The sequence below is a fragment of the Scomber japonicus genome, chromosome 14, assembly GCF_027409825.1.
Source record: "Scomber japonicus isolate fScoJap1 chromosome 14, fScoJap1.pri, whole genome shotgun sequence".
NCBI lineage: Eukaryota > Metazoa > Chordata > Actinopteri > Scombriformes > Scombridae > Scomber > Scomber japonicus.
This window is the reverse complement of record NC_070591.1, coordinates 23,898,418-23,925,791: the sequence shown is the minus strand read 5'-3', so window position 1 is coordinate 23,925,791 and position 27,374 is coordinate 23,898,418. Positions and strand designations below refer to the sequence as shown.

Below are 27,374 nucleotides of genomic sequence, written 5' to 3'. Positions count from 1 at the left end.
GACAAGCAGAACTGGTGAGTGAGGAGTGTGTACAAAGGGATGTGAGAGACTTTTTTTTTTCAATGCTCATTTGGACTCCAGAATATTTTGTTTTCTTATCAGGACACTGGCCATGTCTGAAAGTATTGTAAGGAAGGTACAGCCCTTCACCATTGGGACAAGGCTGTCTGTCCCTGCTGTACCAAAATGCCAGGACTTTGCACAAAGTTATTTGGAGAGCCAGAGTCTAGATAACTGCACATTACAGCACAACCTGAACTCGCTCTACCTCAGTCGATCGCAGGTCTGTGCACATGGCCCCTGCCTTGTCTCACCCATTGCCAAGCAAGTAGCCCCTGCGGAATGTAACCAGGAGGACATAGCAGCTGAGGACCACCTGAACCAGAACGTTGCCTCTCCATCTGCTGTTTCCAGATCCATCAAGAAGATCACAATCTCTGGGAGTAAAGAACGATCAGAGAACAAGGTGTCAGTCGGACCACCACAGCTCTCAGTCACAGGGTCCACATCTGAGAACAACAATAACAACAACAACATCACCAGCACATCAGATCCACCTTTACCCAGAATTGTGGGAGTAAGCTGTGAGAATAAACCCAGCTCTCAATTCAAGGTACAAAACACTCTTTACTAATGAAACTATGCAAATCTAACAACTAAGTATCTCAAAAGCACTTATTAAAATTTAAATGTTACTGGAAAAGATGGAATATAGATAATTTTAGACACAATTTAGGTAATTTCCATCTTTACTGAATGTAAAATATCCTTTTAGTTCTCTGACATGATTAATCCACATTTTAACTAACATTTTAAGAGAAGTACTGAAAAATGAACAAACTCAACCTCAGCACATATGTATTTTTCTGAAGTTATACATACAGTTTTATACAAATATTACAATTTATACAGTTTTACAGTCATATTTACAAATATTGACTTACCTGAAGAGCTTTTAACTCTGTTTACTCAGTAATTTAATTCTTTTTAAAGTCATAAAAGTATATATTTACATTATATTTTCTAACATATTGGTTGATAAATGTTTCCCAACAGAAAGGACAGTCTTGTAGTAAGTTTGTGATACTTTTAAATATTTTTCATACACATCTCCAGCACATCCAAATCCAAACGTTAGCGTGTCTAAAATGCTAATTGCAGTTGTCCGCTTTTCTTTTAGCTCGTTAATTGAATTTACAACTTATTTAGCGCTTATTTAACTTCATGTTACCCTTTTTAGGTTTTACTCAGAAAAGACAGCAGTGATGAATATCAAGCCATGCAGGGACAAACCAGTACGAAAGTGAACGGAGAGAAATCCCAACAGGTAAGAAGATGCTTAGCAAGTTGAACTGCTAGTAGAAATGATAGCAGTTTTATAAGAAGACAAGAAAAGGAAAAAGAGCTTCGGTTTGTTTAATATGAGTTTATTAAAAAAAAAAAGAAGCCTGTATCATGTTGAATATGAGTGACTTTAGTAGGTGTTTTTTTTCTTCTTTTTAAATATGATGCTGTTTTTCCTAACCGTGTTATTGAGGCTGTAGGAAAAGTGTTGTTTTGTTGTGACGCAGTGGGGTCTTTGTAGCCAGCTGTGGACTCCATGAATCTCCCGGAGTTTAGGAAGTGAAGTCATGATGTGTTTCAGCCAAACTTAAACAGTTTTTATTATATTATATATTTGGAGCAAAGTCACACAGAGGAGGGGACGGGTTATAAGAGCAACGTGTCTCTGAACCCCCGACAAATACCCCTTTTGTTCCCTCTTGTTAGGCTATAATTCATGTAAGAAATAACAATAAAAAACCATCATGGTGTACGTGTATTGTAGGATGTTGTTTAAAATCAGTGGAGCTGTTGGATTTGGACTCCTTGTCGAAGTCCTGTGTGTGTGTGTGTGTGTGTGTGTGTGTGTGTGTGTGTGGATGAAGTGCTCTGTTACAGCAGAGGCAGGGCTCACTGGAAAACATGAGGTCAGGGAGGGAAGATGTTAACAAAAGAAAAAGGCTTGCTGAAGTTCTGGTGGAGGCTGGTAATAATAACACACTGACACAGCAATGGCCTCATTTCCCCTTAAAGACAAAAAAAGTACAGTTCTCATCTGCATCATCCTTTCCTGTATAACCACAACAATACATTACTTTTGCTCCTCTCATATATTATTCATGCAGATGGCTAAAAATGGTTGTAATTACAATTGAGAATGTGGTGGTGCCTTTACCTGCTCAGGTATGAAATAATGAACCTGATCTACCAAAGACCTTTAAAGGTGATATGTTTACATGTTACAAAAAAAAAAAAAAAAGGAAGACATCCAAGAATTCATCCGTTACTGCTTCCTTCATGTGCCCAGATGTTTCCTGATTGGAGCAACAGGAATGGTCGTCCATTAGGGGAGTTGTGCCAGACGTGTTCATTTCATCTCACGTAGTGCTGACAGTAGGTTTTTGTTCAAAAGGACCTTGGGGCCAGTTTGACACATGTTTGTAATGTCTGGATGGTAATAAAGATGTGTAATCAACGTGAATGGATACTTCAGCAGCATCTGTCTGTGAGGTAGTTATGGCTGGAGAGCTGCACCTCCGTCTTAAAGGTTTTTTTTTTATCAGAGCCAACCATCATTGGAAGATAAGATTTTGTTTATTTAAAAAAGCTAATGATGCAGTTAAATTGCCATCATTTGTTGTTTGTGCTTTGTGCTCATACAGATTTCAGTGCCTGAATTGCAGAGGAAGGAGGCTCAGAGGAAAGAAAGTCATCTACACACACAGAGTGAAGGGTCTGCAGCTGTTACTTCCCAGAGTGACTGCTTCACTCAGCGCAACTCTCTCTTCAACAAGGAAGTGCTGCAGGTAAAATGCAGCATGCATACTAAACTTAAACCAACAGTTTGTCAAAAAATCCCTGTTCATGAAAAGTCACTGCACTCTTTTTACTTTTCTGTCTTCCCTCATGTAATTAGAAATAAATACATGTTTGAGGAGAGTGTGCTTTTTCTTCTAAACTTTTCCAGAATATGCATATTTTACAAACAGAGATGTTTTAAATCATTTTCTCTCATCACTACTGATGTAAAGATGCTAAATGGAAAGAAGCTGGGTTTGGTTTATCTCAAAGGCAACAAATTGTGTTGTTGAGATGAAATCAGAATGGAAGCTGCCTGTCGCATGACTCGCAGAGGAGAACAAAATATGTACTGGTTCTTATTTTGTCCCAAGAACTGTATGAGCTGTGTTTGGCTGAGGGAAGAGAGGGAGGGGAAACCGCCACAAGTGAAGCAATTATTTAGGGATGAGATCATTGTTTGGCTCCATCTCTTCACGCCTATGGCCCAGAGAGACTCAGCCAAGCAGCACAACTGGTTGTGTTATCTCATCGCTGCGTCCAGCCCGGCATACAAGGACATTTTGAAATGAGTTCGGTGGAGGGACATTTTGCTCTGCTGAGCAGACTATCCAAGTGATAGGCTGTTTACTTCCAGTAATAAGACATTAATTTAGGATGTGGCAGCTGAGGGAAACATATGATGTATGTCTGTGTTGAAAACAACTCCATAGCACATCGTTAATGTTAACAAGCTTAGCAGCCCTTTGCTCTAAAGTGGAGCTCGCATTTCTTTTGCGTTCAGAGGAGACAGCTTTTTTCAAATTTGAACTTCATTTGAGAATGTACTTTAAATAGTTTGAGGTTTTTGATATCTGGGGACCTGCTTGTTTTATGGAGATTTGGTTGACTGCTATCACTGATGAAAATGTGTTATTACAGTATTACAGTACATCGGAGTGGAAGTGAGCTTTCCAGAGAGAGACTTTTAAAGGCCCCTAATGTTTCAAGCTAGGGGAGCAAAGCAGGTCACCACATGGAGAAACACGCCATGTGTCTCCGAGGCTGCTCTGCAAAACATCTCGCCTTTCACCATCTCACTTCCATTATAGAGAAATTATAGAAACTTACACTCCCACTATCATTTCAGGGCCAGGTTGTGTAGAGAGGTTAAAACATTTGGCTTATTGATCAACATTTTATAATGAGTTGAAATATGCTCCCTTGTCTTTGATGTTCATTTAAAATGCTAAAATTAGGTTCAGCTGAAGCTCGCAGAAATGAAAAGCAGTCTGACATAGAATGCTTTATGCTTTCAGATTATAATCAGCAAAAGATGGAGTTTGTTGTAAGATATGTTCTTGTGTTGACTGCAGATCTGATTTCCTGTGTGTGGCCACATATTTTTCACATAAAATCAGGAGCAGTGACACAGTCTGAACTGCATGCATTAGCTGTCTATTCTTCATGGCTAGACTAAAGCCCAACTGTACATTTTGATAAACAGACCATTGTTTTGGAGAGTGAACAGGAAGAAACAAGGGAATCATAGACTTCCTGTATGAGGTCATTATATGCCATGGGAGCTGGTGTGAGGAGATAGGGGCAGGCCTGTTTTGTCAAGCTCTTTTCCTTCTGTTCAACCCAGAAATACCTCCGCCGCCCCAGGGGCCTTGTAAAGTTAATGACCTGCCTCTCTGAGGAGAAGTGACATCACATTTTAATCTCGAGCAAAGAGTTGTTTAGTTGCCGTGTCATGTGCGGTCTTGATGTTTTATTAATTCAAGAGACGGGTTGCTGTAGAGTCTGTTATTTAATGTCAGTCATATTCGATTCCTTGGAAATAACGTGTTGATGTAATGTTGTAATGACTTATTTGTGTGGTTAACTTGTCATTCTGCATAGTATAAGAAAGCAACGCTGTGAAAAATCAAGTTCTGCTGATTTTATCAGTTGCATGAGTCATTTAGGATCAAGCAGAGAAATGGAAGGCCCTGACTTGATTTATTTCTCCATTCGATCATTGTGACTTGAGTGGGTCACTGACTTCCACACCGGGTGCTTTATAGCAAACAAACATACACTTTCCAAGAGTTTCTGACCATGGCCACCTGGTGTGGAGTTCTCGCTGCATAAAGATGTTGCCAGAAGGCAGCTCCACAAGACAAAGCCTTATGCAATGGAGTCCAGACACTTGCCAAGAGAAACTTCTGCTCTGCTTAACATGACATTAGAGAACAAAGAGCTGTTCTTGATGTGTCTGAAGCTCCACATTACTTGAAGTTATGGAAGAAAATGTGGCCTGTTTGCTCTCCTGATGAGCCGAAAAAGTGCTGTATTTACCACTAAATTACTAACTTGGCATATCACACAGCAGAACAATCAACAGGCTACATGAACTTTCAATATTAAAGTTCTGGATTAATTTAATTAAAAACACAAAAAATTGGATTGTAACTGTACCACATTTCCATGTATGTTATGGATCCATATAGATACATTTATCTCTTCTATAAATACCTTTCACTTGAGCAATTAATTTTAAAACAAAATGTCCAAGACTAAATTGGAATGAGCCATATTAGATCTCTGACGTGGATTCAGAGCTGAAAAATCTAATCAAGCAACTGAAACAAGTCTATAAACAGACATAAGTGACCTACCATGCTGCACATAATGCACTGCATATCTGAATCATTTGTGTCTATGTGTCTGTTTGGGATGTAGGCAGAGGCATGGATCAAAGGCAAGCTTCAGGACCTGAAGGATGGCTGTAATATTCAGCGCTGCCCCCTGCAGGACTGGGAAGAAGCCTCGCAGACACTTCAGAGAGACCTCAAAGACTTTGAGAATACCCTAATTCAACTCAACCAGGTAAGAAAATGCAGTAACATGAGTCTGGAAACTAACTGAAATATTACCATTTTACCAGAGCAAGCACATCAGAGCAACCCACATCCAAAATGAAATGTTTATTTGAACTTTTTAACAGGTAATGCAGATCTGAATGCAATCATTAATCTTTGTCTTTGGTGCTAAAGAGTCTGTCAGGTCGCATAACACATAACATAATGGTCTTATAGGCCTTTCCAGTCGACCAGAGAGAAAAGCAGACCCTCAGTGTTCCAGACGGCTCTGTCAAGCCAGTTTATACTTTCTCCCTCAGGAGAAAATGTTTGGAAATGGTACATTGCTGATAATTAACCTCCCCTGACACTCAGACAGCCCAGGAAAGCCAGAGGCAGAACCAGGAGATTTTTCAAAGGTTTATCCAAGAAATTAATGGCGAGTTTCCAACATTTATGCAGGCGACTGGCACCTAATGACTCTGACAAACTGGAGGTGTCAAATGTACTCAGCCACTGTTCTGTGTTAGTCTGGTTGCTCTGCCTGCCCTACACCAATGAACAATGTCTTTATGTTCCTCTCTGTTTAAAAAGATGGGTGAGCAGTTGATCTGCAAGCTGAATCCCACCTCTGACCTTGTGAAGAAGCAGCTCAGCCAGCTCAGGGACCAATGGCAGACCCTGAAACAGACAGCTGCCAATCAGACGAAGGCCCTGGGTGGAGCCAAGAATCTGCAGGAGTTCAACAAAAAGGTGGACAAGCTGGAGGCATGGATTAAAGAGAAGGTAAAATGTTCATCCTTGTAAATTTTGCTGAACCATAGGCAATATATTTTATTTTTTCAATTTTGGATATTGATAATGATGCTATCATTATTATTATCATCATAAATGATACTACTACTACTACTACAACTAATGAACGATTAACACCAAAAACAGTTGCCCCAGAGACAAATACAAGTGGACAGACTGCTTTAATCAACAGTTGTCGAAATAATTGGCGCAAAAAGCAGCACTTGCTAATACAGGAAATTAGCTCAGTATCCTGAAGACAGCTCTTGTTTGTGTATATTCACCAGTGTAAAACATCTGCCTGTCATTATCAAAAAGCAATCATCTCAAGCGTTTTAGGCCTGTGTTTATTTCTCTGTTCATGTCTGTGTCTGGCACAAGAGAACTGATGATTGATAATGGACCTGTGGGAATGTAATGGAGGATATTTCTTATGAAGTCTATAAAACATTCATCCCTAGGGGGGACAGTATTCTCCATTTAGTTCCACTCATCCTTTCCTCTGTGCAGTAGTATCAAGTTCAAAGTTTTTCTCCTCATGCTGAGGGCTATTTCTGTTTAGCATCCTCCTTGGTAGCAGGGATAATGTGGTATAATCCCAGTGCCTCTAAGAAAGGAATAATAGTTGGGTTCCTGACAAATGGGGGGCTATAAACACTGACTTTTATGTGTGCCAGCAGGAAGAGGAACAGTCTCTGGTAAATGTCCTGGGGGAAAATGTCGACAAAATGCAGCTGACCAGAAGAATTTTAGATCTGAAACAGGTGAGCATTGTAAAGCACAGGGATCTATTAAAAAAGCATTGATAAAAACATTACACATACTTAATGACATTCTTTGGGTAAAAATTATATACACATTTCCGCATGTTTATGTTTTATATTACACTTTTGTGGAGGTTTCCCAGGCATTAATCTATGGCTGACTGTAATTTGTGTCCCAGGGTGTATGGTAAAGACAGCTGAGGTCATAGTTGGATTGTGTTCCTCTGTTTCCCTGCAGGATGAGCAGCTATACAGAAACCTCCACGAGGAGATCAACCACTTGGCCCTAAAACTGGAGAAACAAGGGAAGACAGATGGCAAAAACATCTCCAGCAAGAGGAAACACATCAATAAAATGTATGCTGTGTCCCTTAAACTGAGATGAAAATGTATGCAGCATGAAATATCTTTAATCTAATGATAAATTGAAGACCTAACGTGCTTGTACTGTCATATGCTGTGTGTGTAGGTGGCTGAAGGTCCAGTCTCATCTGAAAAACTACCATGAAAATCTTCAGCTTGCACTGGAGGTGTCCTCATTCTACCAGCAGGCTGATAATACATTGTTTGCCATTAATAACATGGTAAAATTCCCTGGCAGCTTCATTCTTAATTTTCCAATTAGATCTGAGATTTGCAGTGAAATTCCAATATTAATACGTATAATTTCTTTTAGAAAAAAAGCATATCTGCCTCCAAAGAGCTGGACAGCTTCGGAGACAGGGAAATACGTGACATCGCCAGTCAAATCATGGTAGGAAAAAACATTTCTTCACTAAAACAGTACCCTTTGGTCAGATCCTGAAAGTGTGTTGCAGAAAGCTTCTCTACCTAACCTACAGGCCTGTGTGTGGTAGATGCTAGATGTGAGCGTGTCCCAGCTGTCTAATCTGCACCCTGCCCTGGCTGCCGGTGTCACACAGAAGCAGAGTGAAGTGAAGGACTGCTGGGCGCTTCTTCAGAAGGTTTTCAGGTAAGACAGCCAGCACTGGATCCCACCGACAACTATGGTGGCCCTGTGAATACATGCATCATTTCATTCAGTAATTGGAGCACCGAAGGTTTCCTCTGAGCTGGAACTGTATTTTTCTGTACTACTCTCCTGGTCTCCTACATTAAAAGTCTGCTCTGGCAAAACCTAGAGGACGTTTTCCCAGTAAAAATTAGTTTTGTATAAAGATTTTTCTCTCGCTCCTGATTAGCCTTGTTTAATTTGGGTTTGAATCAATGTAAAATTATAAGCAGAGTGAAGGACTGGTCTGTCTGGATGCCTAGAGACCGACAACCACACAGAGCATCAATCACCACCCACTTTTTAGTTTATAATTTTAAGTTTTCTGCAGTGCTTTGGAATTTTCCCATGTGTTTGATTACTGTAGTGAGTGAATAATGTCTTGGCTGAAAAAGCCAAGTTGGCAACATGGTGTGTTCTCTTCTCACTCTTAAAATCCTGCCATCACCTGAAAATGTGTGCTCAATCTCAGATAGAAAGCGTTTACAGGAGTATTTTGTAATTTTTTACAGCATTAGTAAAAACAAATGTGTTGTTACTTTAATAGCCTGCAATGGTGATCCAGGCTTTTATATCATATGAATTTTTTGCTAAAGGAAAAGTAATTTGCATTTATGATCTGTTGACCAACACTTAATGAGTACTGTGCTGCCAAATGTTGACAAAATATTGTGCTAATATGTAAATTAATATACAATAAATGACACATTGATTTTGCATCGTGGTCCACACTGAATAACTGACATTGGTTACATGATGCATGCATAGTGAAATATGTGGCATTTTTTTGGATACTGTCCAAAATGTGAAGGGTAATCATCTGGGAAGCATTTATGTGTTCAGTAACTTTCAAGGCCATCTGCCCATTTAATTTTTAGTTATGGTTGCTTTAGACAAGAGGTCATTAATGTGATTAGGATTCATGAATATTCACATCAGGTTTTATATCAGCATGATCAGTCACTGGATCAAAGTGTTGGACAGAGAATCATTGCAATCCTTATACTCTGCCTAGGCAAAGAAGGATTGAACATTTTCCATGCTCATAATAATAAATAAGGTCAGGAGTAACTGGAGTTCACAGTTCTGACATCCATCTCCAACATCTCCTGCTTTCCAAATATTTCTCAGGCTGTGAGCCTCTCATGTCGGCGGGCTATCTTTAGTTCCAAATATTACATCATCTCGTCAGTCTTATCAGCTGTGTTTCATAGCTATTTAAACCAAATAACACAAACACTGGTAGAAAACTTCAAACCCATAATTGGAGTTCACTGTGGGGCTCTAAAGACCCTCTGTCAGCACCGGAATAACCTCTTGTTCTGCCCGTTCCGCAGGAGCGACAGGACCACACTCCCTCCCACTGGTTCCACTTTCACCAGGGAAGATGCTGACCCGCTGACACCGGCCCGCGAACCCCAGGGCAATGTGGGAATGGAGACACAAAGGATCATGGGAAAAGAGGTGAAAGAAGAGCAGAATCGTCTGAAAGGCTGTGTGGTAAGTAGCTTTGGTATTTTGTTCTATTACTGGAGTGACCACGTTGTGGCTCCCAGCTGGGAGAGAACAACGCCATCAGTTCTGGTGAAAGATGAGTTCATCCTCTCCCTGTCTTACGACATCTGTGGCCACAGGGAGTGACGCACTTTGTCCTTTGGTTTGGAAAATAGCTGATTTACAATTTGAGAAGGGTTTTCCTAAATAACTGTATTTTTGGCATCTGTCAGATGTGATGTAGAGCAGCAGTTTAGTCTTGGCGCCAAACATGCTGCTGGTTTTCCATCGTACCAGCTAGTTAGTTGCACTTCATAATATCGCCTGATGTCCCAGAAGCAGTCTGGGATTGGTTGGTTAGGATATAACCCAGCGGGGCTCTGAACCTCAGGGACCAATGCTTCAATGGATAAAACACATTTATAACATAGCGCCGTATTTTTCAACCACTCTTCTCTATCTCCTGAGAGGAACCTCGTTCTGCAAATATTATGAATATTGCCCTGTAGGAGTCACAGGAAGAGCTTTGAGAGGTGTTATTTACCCTGGCACAAGAATTCCCTAAGTTTCCATGAAAAATGTCAAGCCGTGACTGTACATCATGGTTGAACGGTGGGCCAGAGCAAATAAGCCTTTCCCTCCGACCCAAAATCCTAATAGTTTTCATATCCTTTCGCTTTATGGTAGAATAATATCTTGGCTTTCAACTGCTCTAACAAAAGTATACAGTCATTGGATTAATACTATATTATTAGATGGCGGGTCAGTCCAGGGTGAGTGGATAATCTGTAGAGCATGTGGATTCCTCAGACAAGACATTCTTCAGCTTGGAGGCCAACCTGCACTTTATTGAACATGTGGGTGCTCCTATAGTAGGTCGACTGCTGAAACATTGTTAGCGTCTCTTGGAAGAGGAGTATCCAGTACTCTAAGTGTGTGGTATGTTAAAAACCAGTAATTATGTTTATATATAGGCATTTAAGGATGTACATTAAATCTCTTTACAATCTGTAAGTGAATGCACAGTGGCTATTTACTGTCTGTTCAGCCCAGAGGCATAATGCAGTGGTCCTGTCATCTTTTGGACCCTGAGCTCTTGTGAAGTCCCTGCTGAGTCTCTGGCCTCATTTTGCCCAGTGAGAAAGTAGGTTGAGGAGAGAAAACTTCACTCTTTCCATTCTCCCTGTTTTTCAGGTTCAGTTTATTTCCCTGCTCGTGCTTTTAGTCTCTCATTGGCCCTGTGGCCTCACCACCTGTGACAGGCACCCATCAGGCCAGCAAATGATGCCCGGTTGTTTCTCTGAACAGGCACTGAGCTTGTTGGCATGGCTGTCCTGAGCCCTCTCACAGCAGTTAGTTGTGTTTATTGCATTGGGAGTTACCTTGGTGCACTGTCTGTGGGAGCACCACTCGTTAACTCTTTATGGAGAATTAATAAGACAATCTGAACAAAACCCTGGAGCCCCAAAGGCCAAACTCAGTGCCAGACACAACCACCAGTCAAACAGTAAAAGTAATTTGTCACATACTTTTGTAGCGCTTTAACTCCAGCTCCTGGGTGTGCTGAATTGATTACAGTATTTTTAAGGGTGCCAGATGCAGCTGCACAGGTCTGTGGACTGGTAGCGTCTCTGAGACATTTACATATGTGCTCGCAGACAGCATTGTCAGTGTATGTGCTGACACGTGTGCGTGGTGCACACATGCTCACTTTGTTTCTCTTTTTTCTTCCCTCTCTGGTGCAATTGAACTCAGTTGATTAAAGGTAAATGTAAAGGTTTTAGTGTCTGTATGTGTGTATACGTAATAATCTATACGTCATTGTCTATGATTCTGTTGCAGTGGAGCCAGTGTTAGCAGTAGTATGGCCTCTTGTTTCTGAAGGTAAACATGGCTATCGTCTGTTTCTTTGGCTAATTGTAGCCAGATGCTGGAGCTGCAGACCAGATGGGCTTGGTGCTAAGTGATAGTTCTTGGCTGACATCACCTCATAGCACATTGCAGAAAGACACACAGGGGAAGAGGAGATCAGTAGAAAACAGATAAGAATCAACCGTACCTAGATAGGGAGAAGTATGCTGAAATAGGAGGTGATTGGATGAGGCCTAAAAACACAGAATACCATTGAATAAGACATAACAAAGAATGAAAAAGACTATTTTTTGGCTGTGGCTGAGATTTTTTTTTCATATGGCAGAACAGGATGTTGAGTGCACTGCAGGAGTTGTTTACAGTGGAAGCCACTGTGAAGTATGAAGGACAGAAGCAAATATCGAGGGAGTTGATGTCAGCGATGGTTATCAACCCTGTCAAATGAATCACACTAGTTTGTTAGTTCTGCAGTTTTAATACATCAAAGGGACGATAATGCGTCTCTTTGAAAGTCAGAGTCAGCCTATAAATTGACTGGCGTGTTAGTAAATTATGTTAGACCCCTTCAATTTCCTGCATCTCTCGCAAAATGTTGGAGGTGACACTTTTCTGCAGCTGTCTGACTCACTTCTTCTATAAGCCCAGTCAGAAAATAACGTGGTTAAATTAAAGCTGCTCTATAAAACACTATTATTGATGGCTGTTTTTTTGCCTTTTGGCTGTCGTGTAAATTCAGCATTTGTTAATGTGAAAGCACTGACAAATGCATATTTGCCTTGCTGATTGTTACAGGGCCCTTACTTCTGCCAGAACTGGTTTATTGGCATATGTAAAAGACATCATATTATGTAGGACAATCAACACAGCATGATCTGCTTTTTTTTACAGTTTGGCTGTCAAATGTCTGCATTACGAGTATTTGTAAATTTACAATTAATTTTATTATTTCATGATAATGCCAACCAGTTTTGGTAGTTAAAACAAGCAGAAGTAAGTCATAGTTACTCATGTAGTACAAAAATACAAATACATGCCATACAAAAAAGAACACCATACATTTGAATAAATAATATCTCTAAGGATGCTATTGTACTTCATTGTTGGACAGCCTTTTTGCAGTGGACTGCAGGTGATGAAAGGCCCCACTATCGGGATATCCCATTCAGATACATGTAGCCCTCATTGGAAACCTTTCTGCAGAGTCCTTTGGCCAACCCCTTGAAGTACTCACATGGTTGTAAAAGAGGCTTAATGGCTGTTGACGTCTTTAATATATTTCTGCACATAGACAAGGTCTACAGCTCTGGCATTGACCTTACTAAAAACTCCACTGCATAGTCCTGAACAGAGTGTGAGTGGACAGCCATGAAAATCAGTATCTGAGTCTGAAAAAACATGGCTGCCATTTAATGAGAGTTGGGAATAGGGGATTTGAGAAAGGGTTGTATTTCTAACTGCAATGGTTCTTTTTAGTCATCCGAGTGGTGTAGCACATGTTGGCAACCTTGTTATTCTTAATGTGTTCATTCATAAAGCAATTATAATTCATTTAAATTTTTTCTGCCATCTTTAATATTTTTATTCTAAACTTTGATGCTGTCAAAGACAAAAAACAGCTTCTAACTTTGGTCTGGCCTGGGGTATTTCACTGAGAATAAGAAACCTTTGTATGTAAGTATGCTTTGTGTCATTTCTAGGAGAGACTTTACTCTATCCTGGGCAGCTCTCCATGTTGTCCAGCATCCAGCCACGTTGTAACATTCCCACTAGCAGTGAGCTACAGCCTCATTGTCTACTGACTGCTCACAGCATGAAATCCTCCATCTGAAATGTTTATGCATCCACTCAACATTTATTCGGTGGACAGCTGACAGGAAAAGCAAAACATTACTCAGATGTCATGCTGCTGATCTTTTGGACTTTTCAACAGAGACTTGTTGTCTTTTGTCCACAGAGTACCCTTGAATGTGGGAGTGGTAGGAGAACAGCGAGCTGCCAAAGCCAGGAGCAGCAATCAGTGAACCACACCTCTTCACCCATGGGAGATGGCTCGGCCTGTGCAAATGATGTCATCGTCAGACATCAATTGAAGGGGGAAAGGTGACCTTTCAGTCTGGCTCTCTCTCTCTGTGACTTACATAATGAGTGGTCTTTATGTAAGTCATAATTGGAGTCACATGTCTGTGTTTTCTTTGCAGCAGGAAGCTCAGAGTTGAGCCGAAGCTTGCTGCTGCCCCGCGAGGCCACCCACAGCTTCACATACAGCTCCAGAAGTTCACTGTGTCTGCTGACAAGGTGACTTGACCCCTGCCAAGCACACCTGCATTTCCTTTTCCAATCAAATATCACTTTTCAAAACTCTCTGTATATTGTACAGACCATGAGATTGAAACAAAAATGCTGTCAATGCTATGACAACAACCACAAAATGTATTATTATGTAAAGTCAGCACTGCATTTGCACTAATTTGTACACCGTGTTCTTGTAACCAGCCACACATTTTTAAATGAGAGCAACTTGTCATGTCTTTATACGTCACTGGTATGCCACCATTTACTTATTTCTAGTAATTGTTCTGATTGTCTTTTCTTTGAATGCTGGATGGATGTAAAAGTCAGGATGGGCAAAATCACCTGGATCCTGGTTCCTGTGTCTCCTATGGCTCAGCTGAATGTCATCTCTCTTGTTCCGTGATCTGCTAATAATTTTTAACTGTCCATCTCTTAAACTCTTTCCTTCTCCATATTTGTCTCCCCTAAACATCTCAGACTCTGTCCTGGCTGAAAGACAACGTGTCCATGGCCACGCAGGTATGTTCAATAGCCAGTGTTGAGGGGCTGGAATCAGCCAGGAGGTGCCAACATGCTCTCGAACAAGAAATCCTCACCAACAGAGCCAGGATAGAGGTGGTCAAAAGGGTAAGCTTAGACTATCCTGTCACATTAACAGTTTCTCTGCAAACAAAAGCTTTGGGTGAATGCCTTAAATGAAATGGTTGGTGTATTAGTCAAATAACGAGCAGACATTTTGTCTGAGACAGCTTAAGTTACCCAAAGCTTCAGATTAGGTTTACATTTCGCAACATAAATCCCAGTCCTTAGTCATCACATGATCTCATCGGTTTAACGCCTCATCCTCAGGAGGGCCGCGGGCTAGTCCGTGCACAGCACCCAGGCAGTTCCAAGATTGAGGAGTTCCTCAGCCAGCTGGAGGTCCTGTGGGAAGAGCTGCGGAGGAGGCACCAGAGGAATGCTGTGTTTCTGCAAGCCTCAGAGGAACTGGGTTTTAGGGTAAAATTCATAAAATATCTCATAACAGGCACTCCTCTTAAGTATTACAGAGGCAAGTTACTTACCTCTGAAGTTATAGGGGAAATTTATGGTTATGACAGATGATTCTGGATCAGTTCTCCCATTGTAAGAAACTTTAGGCTGGCCCAGTGCCTGAGCTGTTCCCATACACACATGTTTAGACACTCATTTACTTTCATCTTTACCAGCTTAATTGGCAGAGTCTGCAAGGTATTTCCCCCAAAATTTATGGTAGACTAATCCAAAGAATATAAATTGTGGTGCCATATAATTCAATTATAGGATGAAAAACAGCTGCAAATCCACCCAGATTGATGACAATAATTCACCCATTATTGTCTTTTCTGTACAATACTTCACCTCTGGTTGTTTTCGCAATGAACTAAATCACTCGCAAGTTGCAGCAGGAAAATCTCACTGAACTTATTCTGCGCCTCTCCCATAAACTCTCTGATTCTCTGTTTTTCTACTGTAAAGGTTGTGAAAGTGCTCCAGGCCCTGGGCAGCCTGGAAGCCTGGCTGGAGTCCGTGGAGCTTTCCATGAAGGAGTCTTTGCTAGCTGGTGACCCCGAAACAATGAGCATGGCTGAGAGGGAAAGCTGTCTGCTGGAGAAAGAGGTGGCAGCACGCAGCCTGGAGCTCAGCGCTCTCAGGCAAGAGGTTGACCGCCTCCACGGCCACAGTCACCCACATACACGAGGCTTGCCAGCACGTATGGAGGAGGTGGAAAGAAAGTGAGTTTTTTCAGAGGACACGAGGGACAGGTCAGGTGTAACCCCCTGGCGTCTCTCATCATGGAAGACTCATGTTATGCCTTCAAACAATCAGACTCTACCCTGGTGGTTTAGCTTGTCACTGTGGTCAGGAAATAAAGTAAGAATTTTGTCAGTGTTTCCAAGAGGTCACAGGTTTAAGCTTGCCATTTCTCAAATCCAACATGGAAGAGTTTATTCAGAAAACCCCCAGTTTTTATTTAAAACAAACAATTTCAGCTCATAAACCACAAAAATATATATCCATAAGTAGCTTTTTTTCTGTGATCTGGCAAAATGTTTTCTCCATGTGCTCATTCTTTGCAAAGCTCGAGTTTATTCATTTGTGATTCATGCAGCACTTAGTGAGGTCTACCCCACAGTCCTGACATGCACTTCACCCACAGCTTGTCAGTGTGTGTGTCAGAGTCACCCATTCCATGTTTTCAGATGATGCCTCTCTCGTCGCTTGGCCCTCAAAAGACAGGTTGTTGCCATGGACTCAGTAAAACTTATGATGTTGGCTGGTTTACTAGACGTACCTATGCCTATTAACACAAGGTCAGACTCTGTAAAGAACACCACGCTGACCAAAGCAAATAAAGACACGGAAAGGGGCTCAGTTTAAGTGTTTCCAGGGTGGGGGTGTTAGATGGGGCAGGGATAGACACTTGTGCAGTCTGAGGGACCATTGATGCAGGTAGAAGCTTTCACTAAACAGCTGTAAAGCAGTTGCGCTGATGTCATTATTTATCACTGCATACAAGCAGCTTAAGGCTCATTTATTCTGGAAAAAATACCCTTTCAAATTGCTCCCTTTACCATCTCAAATATAAACTCTGCACGGACAGGGTACCTTCATGCTCTGAAGTACTGGATATGTTTATATGACACATGAAAAATAATATAAACAGCCTTCTAGCATGATAAAATGCACTCTCTATGCTGCTTGTGGCCTGTGTCATGTGGCCCTACTGAAGGATGCAGGGTTGTATATGTGGATATGGATGACAGTTAAAGGTGTAGCTGGTAGTTTAAAAATTCTGTGTTCCCCAGGTACCACCGTGTCCAAAGTGCCCTGACCCAGCAGAGCTCCGAGTTGCAGGACACCCGAATGCTGACGGAGTTCCTGGAGCGCGTGGAGCTGGAGGAGAGCCAGGAGCTTAATGGTAGCCAGTACAGCCTGGGCCAGGTGAGACAGAGCTCAGTGTGCCAGTAGAAGGTGGACAGAATTTCATTTTATGATGCCAAAGTATTAAAATATTACATTTTAAAATTCAGCAGCAATATGTCTTTCCAGAAATTTCCTGACTAATTTGAATAATTCGCAAACTCGACTATGCCGCTTAAGAACTATTTTCTTCCAAAAACCTGGTCCCCTCTTGGTTGACAAGTGTGGATTATTCAGAGTAATGGAAAAAACATTTCTGGGCATAGATATTTCTGCTTTTGGGGTAGCAGCAGAAATCTCAGAAAGAATATTTTAAAACTTGGACACATAAAACCAAAACTCTCTGCATGGCTCTATATCACTTGTCGTATGTTTTTATAATTTCAGTGAGTAAAACCTTTTTAATGATAATGTCCCCAGTCACACCAATCAAATAGTTGTATCATTAACAACCCTTTCTTTGTACAAAACAGCCTCTCCACAGTGAGATTTCTTCAGCTCCTGCCATGCTGGGACTCCAAAGCAGCAGCAGTGGAGAGCCCCTGATAGAAAGCATGGGTGACCCTGTGGAGGAACTACGAGAGGCTGTGGAGATGCTGAATGACACTGTGAGGGAAAGAGGCCGGTCGCAGAGTCATGACCAGGCTATCCAGGAGCTGCTGAGCAAGGTAAAGAGATGAGACTGTATTTATTTTTATTGAACTGTTACAAGTCAGTGGAGTCTGTCGATTTTTCAGCTGATGGCCACTATGGTTACGTTATTTTGATCTTAGATTATGCTAAAAAGTCTTTAAGTCCCTCTACATTTGTCAAAACAGCTGCACAAACCAATAGAGCCACATCTGGTTCGCTTTTGTCTGTGGCTATGTTCTTTAATAGGCCCCAAATGAGGCACCACTCCCCCCCTGCATGAGTGTTTTTTTGTTAATTTGAGTTATTCTGGGTAAAAAAAGCAGTACACATGTCAAAATAGCAAATACACACATGCCCGGACGAGACTCTATGACACCATTTTTAACACTAATTTGCAATGTGGCTCTCATTGGAAAACAAATATTACATAGTGAAGTATAATGACTTAATGACATCCTACGAGTACTCATGATGACTTTGCGCTACACTAGCATGCCAGGCTGGCTGTGCGCGTGGAGGAGTGTCTGTGCTGCAGCAAGGAGCTCAGCCTGGACATCCTGGAGAAGGAGACAGACATGGCCGTCCAGTGTGAGCCAGACCGCTGCGGCCTGGAGGCTCTGCAGGAGAAGCAGGACCACCTGGAGGTGAGAGGGAGATGCCGGCCCATGTTGTGATTATGGTGTAAACATATAAAATGATTCACTGGTGCTAATATGATCCAGTATTCCATTCCATTGACTTGGACCTCTGTTTGGCGCAGTGAAAAAGGGGAAGCCCCCCTCTCTTTCTCGCACTCGACTCCAACACATTGTTCCACAATCTGTTTCCTGTTGTGCCAGATTTTCTCACATCTAAAAAAGGGGCCAACCCACCCCGTTGTGCTGTGTTTAATTTATTATATAAACCGCACTGTGCAATCACACATATACACACACAGAGCGTGCAAAAGTTTATTATTCACACAGGATATTTATTTATGGTTGTGTGAGTCACCGTTCTGTTAGCTCTCAAATGTGTGTGCGTGTGTGTGTGTTTGTGAGTAAATCTGATGGGGTGTGTATATGCGTCCGGGGGTCACGGGGTTGGAGATGTGAGGTTGGGATGGTAAAGTTCTGTGTGAGTCATTTTTGGGCAGTGTTATGTTTATCACACGCACACACAGCTGTCTGGACTTGATACCATTGAAGAACAGAAATGACTTAATCTCCCAAACTGAAATAACTGTGCCGTCAGGAAACAGGCATCCACTTCTCAGTGTTATTGAGGCTTACTGTAGCTGAGAAACGTTAAAAAGTATTGCTCCCAGAGAACCCTCAACACTATTAATTACTACCTCGTCAAACGCAGAAAAAAGTGGTCAAGATTGCTAGCTTACTATAGCGTGGCAGGCCATATGCAGACCATATGGGTCTCTTGCTGAATAATATGCATAAATCTATGGGGATGAAGTCATAGGCAGAGATACAATTGGTACCGGCTGTCTGAGCAATACCAAGAATGATGAGAGATGATAGATTTTTATTGTGATTCTCCACAGATTGACTATGAAGTCATCAGAGAGGAAGTAAAGGAGATGGAGGACCAGGCTTCTCGACTGGAGGAGCTGTGCCCAGAGCGAGTGCATGTACTCGGGGCCAAGATCCAGGCAACGCTGCAGGCGTGGACAGAGCTGGGAATGAGTGTGACAGAGAACAAATCACGTCTGCAAGAGTTTGTGCAGCTTCAGGACTTCTTCAGGAGCTACCTCGCAATGATGTAAGCAGGGCGTGGGGGTGTTGTGACCTCTTTCGGAGCCAGACGCTCTTTCGTAATCCACTCTCTGAGAACATCTGCGCATTACAATATCTTTGCGAGTAAAGAACAGGATGTTCCTCATTGTCAAGCACAGGTCTCTGGTGAAATGTATAATTTAAGATGTGCTGAAGAGGTCAGCGTAACTATCCTGGGCTGAGTGTGACAAGGCGATGAATGTCTGTCCTATCAGAGAGACAGAGTCTGGCCATTCTCATGTTTTGTGAATGTATGGCTTTTCTCACAGCCCTGTTCATTGCCTAACCCACCTCCTCTCCTCCGCATAGCTCATGGACAGAAGACACCAGGTCGTGCATTTTCTCAGACATTGCCTTGCATCTTGGGAAAGACGGGCAGAGGCCCTTGGCTGCAGAGCTGGATATGCAGATTGAGCAAAAGTTCGACGAGTTTGACGAGCTGGCGGCCACAGGAAGAAACCTTTTAGATAAAGAACACCACCTCACTCAGATGGTGAGCAGGATTACACGCCTACCTCTGTGATATTTGAATATATTGTTAGAATTATAATTTCCTTTATGCTTTTACAAAACCTGAGTGACGTCTTGCAGGTAAGAGAGCGCATGGAGGAACTGCGGAGTATGCTCGGATGGATTTCGGTGCACTGGAGAGCTCAGAAACAACAGTGGCTCCACAAGAAGAGTAGACAGGAGTCTTCACAAGATAACATTTACTCTGAAGCCACAATGTGCTCCCCATTAACAGAGGTAAATGAGCAGAAAGTTGTTTCCTGTAGGGACTGAGTTTTGAAACATTAGTTGTGCAGATTAAGTATGTGCACTGTGAATATGTATTTATTGTCCTCTCCATGGCTTCCATTACAGAGTCTAGGCCCTGACCTAGAGTCTTACGAGTCCCATCAGTCCCCAGTCATCACCTCAGATGAAGACAAACCAAATGAGGCAGGAGACGGCCAGTTTTCAGTCCTGCCGTCCACACAAGTTGAGCAGCAGGATGAGCAGCAGCCAGAGGATGGGTATGAACTCATGACGAGCATCGGATCACGAGGCAGTGAGACCTCCTCCCCAGAGTCTCCCAAACCCTCTGTCGTGGTGCTCAAAGAGGCCAGCAGTCCCTCTTTAGGGGGCACAGTCAACCTTATCTTCAGCTTTGGTAACACAGGGGACAGCCAAGTTCAAGTGCTTGATTCGCCCACTAGGACAGATGAGGTAGTGGAGAAGACCTCTGAGCCTGTCCACAGGGTGAGAACACACACTCATCACTTTACACTAGAAGTCACCATTGAAGGCCTCCACATTTTTTCTTCCCCAAAAAGCACTGAAAGAAAATTTGCACATTATTATTTGCTGCTGTTCCTGAAGGACATCACAGTAACATGTTGGGTAATTCCCTGTAATGTCACTGCATGGGATCTCCCTCCTTGACTATCTGCTGCTGTTCATTTCCTCCCTCTCCTTTGGCCTTCATGTCTTCCCTTTTCCCCATTTTCTCCCTCAGCCCACTGTGCCTCAATCTTCTGCCTGTAAAAACTTTTGGAGGCGCTGCCAGGGGCTTTTGGAAAATACTTTGGGTAGTTTAAAGAGAAAGAGAAAGATTTATCGGCAGAGCGCAAACGAGGTAAATTGCGCAGTGTGAAATGGCATTGCATGATACGTCTCGAAGTGTGCTGGGACTGCATGCTGTGTGTAGTCGTTTTCTGGGGAGAGCATGCTCTACTAACCCCTGTTACAAGGTACAGCAAGTCTCAAGCTTCCCTGTGTTGTTGCCCTGTCTGTAATTCTGGTACAAGAGTAAAAGGAAACACTGAAAGCCTAAAAACTCCAGTGTTGCTAGAGTGCATATTTGCGCTCACACTGTCTCCTCCAAAGTCTCTTCGGCTGGAAAATGTTCAGCTAATGTAAGAAACGTGAGAAAAGACAACAAACCATTTTACTGTCAAAACTCAGAATTTCCCACTTAACTGCAGTCATAAATGCAAATACAAATTCCAATAAATTCTGTTTTAATGAAGCACATTCTGTAGTGACATTTAACGGGATGGGAATAGAGAAGTGTTACTTTTACAGTCTATTTGTAAAAATATAATAGTAATGAATGAAATGTAGTGACACATCTAATCTCCATTAAATTAACCAAAATGAATTATAATACCTCAGCTTTTATAACTGACATACTTTTGATTCCACTTACTGTAATGCATATAATCACTTCATATCAAATATATAATATGCCGACCCAAAAACATATTTAAAATCTGTTCTGCAAGTAAATTTGGATGTAAATTAAATAGTTTTGAAAATGAAAGCGGTTTTACAACTTGATTACCAACTGTATTGTTTCTTTTACATCTATTTCAGTGTAGACAGCATTTAGTTTAGTTTAGCTATATTGGTATTTAAAGGCTTCATAAAGTGTCATTCATCCCAGCCTTGAATAACAAGAGAAATAATATAAGTGAGGATCCAGGTATTGCATTGCCAAGGATTTGTTCGATAATATGTACTCTTTATTTAATGTGAGGTAATAGCACTAATAATAAATGTGTATATTTTGGATTAGCTAAATGTGTTTCCATTTTTGCAATAATCTGTCAGTAGTCATTTTACCCGTTCATTTTGTCTTGTATAAACTTTAATGAATAAAAAATTCCCAGTAGAAATTTAGACAATGAATCAGTATTTTAAACAATCCAACTTTCCTCCGACATTCAACTTTTCTTTGGACCTCGACTTGTTAAATGAGCCAGGATTTAAAACTGGAAAACACCGATGACAGAGACAGAATGAGGGTGATGAGTAAGAAGAGCACGCACAGACTCCCGCCTGCTGTGAATGTTGACAGAAGCTCTCTCTTCTCCTTATGTCATTTCACCACAGGCCTGATGTAAGCCTGGTCTTGTTTGGCTCTCTGTGGCTTTGCCACAATTGTGTAAAATAAGTGACCTCACCCTCACTTCCTATGAAAGTTGTGCTCCGAAATGGCTCCCAGCAGGAGCGCGGCCTGAACGCCAGTACAGGCACAGTCATTAGACAGAGAACTGGTACTGAACTTTCAAGAACGGCCCCCAGACTGCACACCATGATTTATAGTCTGGGGCTTCCACAGAAACAAGAGATTAGTCACAGAGTTGAAAGGTCAAGCCATTACAGCTGCATATGACGACATGCACAGCCACATATGATTTTGATTAAGTCCTGCAAGTCCTGCGATTGCAATCGTGTCCTTTTGTCCTTTCATCTAATTTTTTGTCTTTTATGTTCGTTTATACTTTTGCATCACTGTGTGAGGCTCGTACATTCCCGAATCCATTGTTTTTTTGGATGTGTGGGATGTATAAGAAAAAAAGGGGCTGATGTTTGTCTCAGAAAAGAAGCTGATTGTTCAAGTAATTTTTGCTCTCATGTCATCGTCCATCTGTAACACATAAAACAGCTCTTGTTCTTGCAGAAGGCTGCAAGGCCTCGACCTGCAGCACGCATGAGTCTCTCCAGGGTTAACCATTTGTGATAATGCATTTACAACCTTCATGAAACAAGCGCTCACCCACATGCTTAATATTTTTTTTCTCTCTCTTTTATAGGTAAGTACCTACTTGCATGTCAAGGATAACAACTTGGCTGTGGCCCCTGTGTATGAGAGTATCACCCTGCCCCGCCAAAAGACTCGCTCTGCAGCCTCAGCCTCCCCTACTTTTTTGCCTTCCTCCTCCTCACCATCATTCGCAGCGCCTGCGCTTCAGACAACCAACGTGTCCTTCCACCCTTTGACGAGGAGCGGCAGCAGCTCCATCTTCAGCAGCCTCAAGAGAATGGGCAAGAAGAGGAAGAGGAAGAGAGATGCTCGCAGGCACACTATCCAGAAAATCATGGGGGTGGAAGAGCAAACAGATGAGCCTCATTACGCCTGCGAGATGATCACATATGACACGCATACTTGGCCACTGAAGGAAGGTAGGAGGAAGAAAAGTACACCAAAGAATGGGGATGGAGTAGAAGCTATGGCCTACATGAAGAATCCCCTGCTGAAGGACATTGATACAGACTGTGCAGGAGAGTACAGCACTATACCATATGCTGTTTCAGAGGGGCCAAGTCAAGTGAGAGGCCACTGCAGATTCCTTTCTTTAGGCTCTGTGCTGAGTTTCGACCTACCCAAGGACATGACCCTCATCCCAAGCATTCAGGACATCATTACTATCGCCCCCCCAGAGTCCAAGAAAGGAGCAGGGACTGATCCAGACCCACACTCCCAGAGACACACAGCCCTAAGCTCTTTCAAACAGACTCGACCCACTCCTGTCATCACACATACTTCAGCAGACGTCAGCTTTTCTGAAACACAGACTTCAGCGGTTGTAGTGAAAGATTTGCCTGATATAGACAGCAGTTTCCAACCATCTCCACCTTCCCTGGAAGAAGAGGAGGATCAAACTGTGCCATGTAACGACCTATCTAAAACCCAGTTCAGCCTCCATGAGGATGCAGAGCAGGAATGGGACAAAATGTCATCAGAGGTTAAAATCAGTGCAGCTGTAAGGATTGGGAACAGCCAGCCTTCCCAGCTCCCTATTTATGTCAACCAATCCCATGCTTCCACTACAGCTGTACATAAACACGAGTGCCCCAGTGTCCATACACTGATTCGAGACTTAAATGGACACCAGTACCATAGAAGTGCAAGACCTCAGAGCATGCGTGAAGACAGTGGACAGTGCCTGAGCCAAGCTTCTCATATGGTGGTGAATCTGAAGTCAACAGTGAGTGTTCGTCAGGACTCAGTGGACTCTGGCATCTCCAGCTCCAGCAGCATCAAGCTTTGCTCCGATGCACCATGTACAGATAACTCCCTGCCTAAGGGAGTGGTGGGTAGGCTCCTGTCCCTTGAGGTGGGAGGTATAGACTGCACTAAAATGAAAGAGAACAATGTAACATCCTTGGGTTTATCTAAAGACTCAGAGGTACTAGAACCAGAGCCTGTCCACCTCGACCATCAGCAGTTTGAGGAGGAAGAAGAAGAATTGGAGGACATCTGGAACCAAACTACTAACTATAGGCAGAGTATCTGCTCAGATATCATGTACCAATCCAACCAGGAAGAGTCCATATCCTCTGAACAATCCAAAGAGCCCCTTTCCCGCTCACCTTCTCCTAAGGCCCCAGCCGTACTCTACAGGAACCTGGTCACAGCCTCAGCACCAAACCTCCTTGTGGCTGAGTTCAAGCTGCCCTCCTATGTGCAGAGCTTGCTGGGTTACGACAAAGAGCAGAGTCCCAAAGGTCACCAACCTCCGCTGACTGTAGGAGACAGGAGGTCCTGGGCCGCATTTCCTAACAGGGAACAAGCCAGCAAGAGCTCAGTGGTAGTGAACGAGACGGCATCCGATCCAGTGAAGCTGCCGGATGTAGGGGACAATCAGAGATACATTTACCAATACAGAGAGGATGAGGAGGAGGTGGAAGGGGCAAAGGTGGGGGAGGAGGTGGAGGAGCACGCAGGTTGCTCAAAGGTGAGGTTGATAAACTGTCAGTACCTATGAGACTGACCTCTTACACTTTATCCCCTTGAAGAATCAGTTCACCTAAATTACAAAAATACATATTTTCTCCCTTACCCTTTTTGGTATGTAGCCATGAAGATTTTTTGATTTTAATTGCTTTGGCTTTGACCTATAGTCCTTAGAGATTTCTGCTTTTCCACCACAATATAACAGAAATTACAATCCTACATCAACATCTCTCCACAAACACTGTCACAGATACTCTGGCTTATCCAAAGACCTCACTGTAAACAGTTTTTAATGGAACTATTTTCTACTAATAGACTAAAAGAGAATATAACATTATTGTCCTCAATGGTGTAAATTCTGTAAGGTAATTAAAACATTAAAACATACACACATAAAACCACATGAAAAAAATAAATAGTCAAAGAAATAGAATTAGTTCCTAAGAAGAAGAAGGCAAGTCAAAAAAAAATGTGTGTATGTAATTTGGTTGAACTGACCCATTAGTACACTGTACTGGATTTATTATACACTGAATTAATGCAGCAGTAATGAAGTCAAATGTTTACACAATATCAATAAGCACGGTGGTAGTTATTTGCATTTTCTACTGTAGTAATTATGCACTAAATCTGTAGTTTGGGCTCCACAGCTTTTGTCGCTGCAGCACTGTAGACATCAAAGGCAACACAGCGGCACAGACACATATTTTTTTGCAATCAGTGATGACTGTGGAATCTTCTATTTCTGAACAGGACCAGTCAATGAGTCTGCTGTCAGTTCACATGGGTTTGGATGGGGTCTCTCGTCAAAGCCAAGCCTATCAAAGCCTGGAGGACATGGAGACGCAGGAAGAATCAATGGCCACAGGAGGGCACTGTATCACTCTGGTGAGATTGAATGCAATCTGTGTAGCTCTTTGCATATTAGAAATATTGCTTTTAGGCTTTACCACAGAGATGAGTTGGGGTTTTTTTTCTGAATATTTTTTGTTAATTCAAACTCTGTCAGAGTGGAAAGCCTGAGCTGCAGTCTATGGAAGGAACGCTTGAGAGGAAGCACAAGCTGCAGCTGGGAGGAAAGAAAGTAAGAAAGGCTCTATTTGATGTTTAAACCTGCACGGTCAGCAAATGTAAAGCCCACAGTCAGCAGCACACCCTCTTATCTTATTTTCACAGGCAACCTCCAGAGGCTGGAACTCCTACCATGCTGTCCTGTATAGACACACCTTATGTTTCTACCAGGATAGAAAGGACACACTGAGGGTAAGCAGAAAAAAAGGTACAGAATTGACAAATCATTGAAGTGGATAGTAATTTTGTGGTCAGTGATGATCAATATATGCTGTGCTGCAGAGTTCTGTATGCGGCCTGCCTCTGAACCTCATCGGAGCTGAATGTTCATCTGCACCAGAGTACACTAAAAAACCCAACTGCTTTCGTCTGCGGTAAGACTGTTAGCAATCACTATATTTAGTATATTATAGTTATTTATTTCAAGAGAGAAAATAGAGTATTGTATTGGTGGTTATAACAGTTGTGGTTTCTGGATTTCAGGCTGCGTGATGGTTCTGAGTATCTTCTTAATGCCTCCTCACGCTTCATGATGAAGAAATGGATGATGAAAATACAAGCAAACACAGGTAAAGTTTTTATAAAAAAGATGAAATACCAAATGTGAATGGATGTGCCAACGATGTGATTCATTTATGTTTTGTCATGTCTTAAAAGGTCTGAATGAGTCCGGGTCTTCAATATTAAGCATCCCTGTTGATCAAGACTTCCCCATTTCCTTGTAAGATATAATAGTTTAACAAATTAAAGAATTTGATTTCCAAAATTTAAACACCTCTCATCCTTACAATAATGCTTTGTAATGAATAAACAACTTTTCTTCCCTCCCTCCAGAAATCCCTCCTTCTGTTCTGGTTGTCACGGTTTGGCCAAATGCCACTGCTCCTCCCGACATGATGTCACCTCCACGTTCTCCAGGCTAAAACCACCGGGCGCCGCCCAAGCCAAAGAGATTGTTGTCCTCACCAGAGAATTCAGTCACATGCCGCAGAGTCACTTAAGGAGTTTGGATGAGCAATCGACCATTTCATCCTCACATGAAGGCTGCTGCGGTAAGATCTTCTGCTGTGTACACAAAAGCTATATTAATCTGGGAAGGGTTGACCGATTGTGCAACTGGTCCACCTTAACATTTAGCAGAAACAATACAAGCACCACCCTTTGTTGTTGGCTATTGAACGGCCCAGCTAGACCACTAGTGATTTTTTAAACATCATTTATGTATAGGTTTTCAACATACCGATCAACAACGCTGGCAAAAAAGCAATTTCCTACTCTTGAAGTTACTGTCACCCTGGAAATGGAATTCTGAAATACAATTTAGCTTCACACAACCATCAGAGGAAAGTAGTAAATGACTGTTGTGTGCAGTTGTGGTATGTACCACTAGGGGGAGCCAATGTTATATCTATATTTTCTGTCAGTTTTCTGTTTCTCTCCCTTTTTATTAACAATCCTTGCTATATTTTTGCCTTTATGATTTGGGTTTTGTCTCTCTATAGATGATGATGATGATGATGATGATGATGGCAGTAGTATGATGCAGACAGTGACTCA

At 42.1% G+C, this 27,374-nt stretch overlaps 2 protein-coding genes across 2 annotated transcripts; both read left to right on the top strand.

Moving 5' to 3' along the window:
* Positions 1–8: 8 nt before the first annotated feature.
* LOC128372553 (spectrin beta chain, non-erythrocytic 5) lies at positions 9–20,238 on the top strand. The gene is made up of 24 exons (XM_053332648.1): positions 9–613; positions 1,241–1,327; positions 2,706–2,849; positions 5,548–5,694; positions 6,261–6,452; positions 7,139–7,225; positions 7,464–7,582; positions 7,695–7,809; positions 7,902–7,979; positions 8,083–8,198; positions 9,575–9,737; positions 13,558–13,703; positions 13,802–13,898; positions 14,373–14,522; positions 14,745–14,894; positions 15,393–15,649; positions 16,724–16,859; positions 17,312–17,506; positions 17,963–18,115; positions 19,009–19,226; positions 19,550–19,733; positions 19,832–19,987; positions 20,105–20,192; positions 20,234–20,238. The coding sequence occupies exons 1-24, from the start codon at positions 113–115 to the stop codon at positions 20,236–20,238; spliced, it is 3,684 nt and encodes a 1,227-aa protein (XP_053188623.1). The 5' UTR covers positions 9–112.
* Positions 20,222–27,098, top strand: LOC128372803 (uncharacterized). The gene is made up of 9 exons (XM_053332966.1): positions 20,222–20,482; positions 22,822–24,747; positions 25,500–25,634; positions 25,756–25,830; positions 25,923–26,009; positions 26,100–26,191; positions 26,301–26,386; positions 26,475–26,538; positions 26,652–27,098. Exons 1-9 carry the CDS (start codon positions 20,267–20,269, stop codon positions 27,025–27,027), a joined length of 3,057 nt encoding a protein of 1,018 aa, XP_053188941.1. The 5' UTR covers positions 20,222–20,266; the 3' UTR covers positions 27,028–27,098.
* The last annotated feature ends 276 nt before the right edge of the window (positions 27,099–27,374 follow it).

Bases quoted from the DNA above. Each gene is read 5' to 3' on its own strand.
- LOC128372553 (XM_053332648.1), top strand. From the start codon at position 113: ATGTCTGAAAGTATTGTAAGGAAGGTACAGCCCTTCACCATTGGGACA. The intron at 8,199-9,574 runs GTAAGACAGCCA...CCCGTTCCGCAG, and splicing joins CTTCTTCAGAAGGTTTTCAG to GAGCGACAGGACCACACTCC. The intron at 16,860-17,311 runs GTGAGACAGAGC...TGTACAAAACAG, and splicing joins GCCAGTACAGCCTGGGCCAG to CCTCTCCACAGTGAGATTTC.
- LOC128372803 (XM_053332966.1), top strand. From the start codon at position 20,267: ATGACGAGCATCGGATCACGAGGCAGTGAGACCTCCTCCCCAGAGTCT. The intron at 24,748-25,499 runs GTGAGGTTGATA...ATTTCTGAACAG, and splicing joins AGCACGCAGGTTGCTCAAAG to GACCAGTCAATGAGTCTGCT. The intron at 26,192-26,300 runs GTAAGACTGTTA...TCTGGATTTCAG, and splicing joins CCCAACTGCTTTCGTCTGCG to GCTGCGTGATGGTTCTGAGT.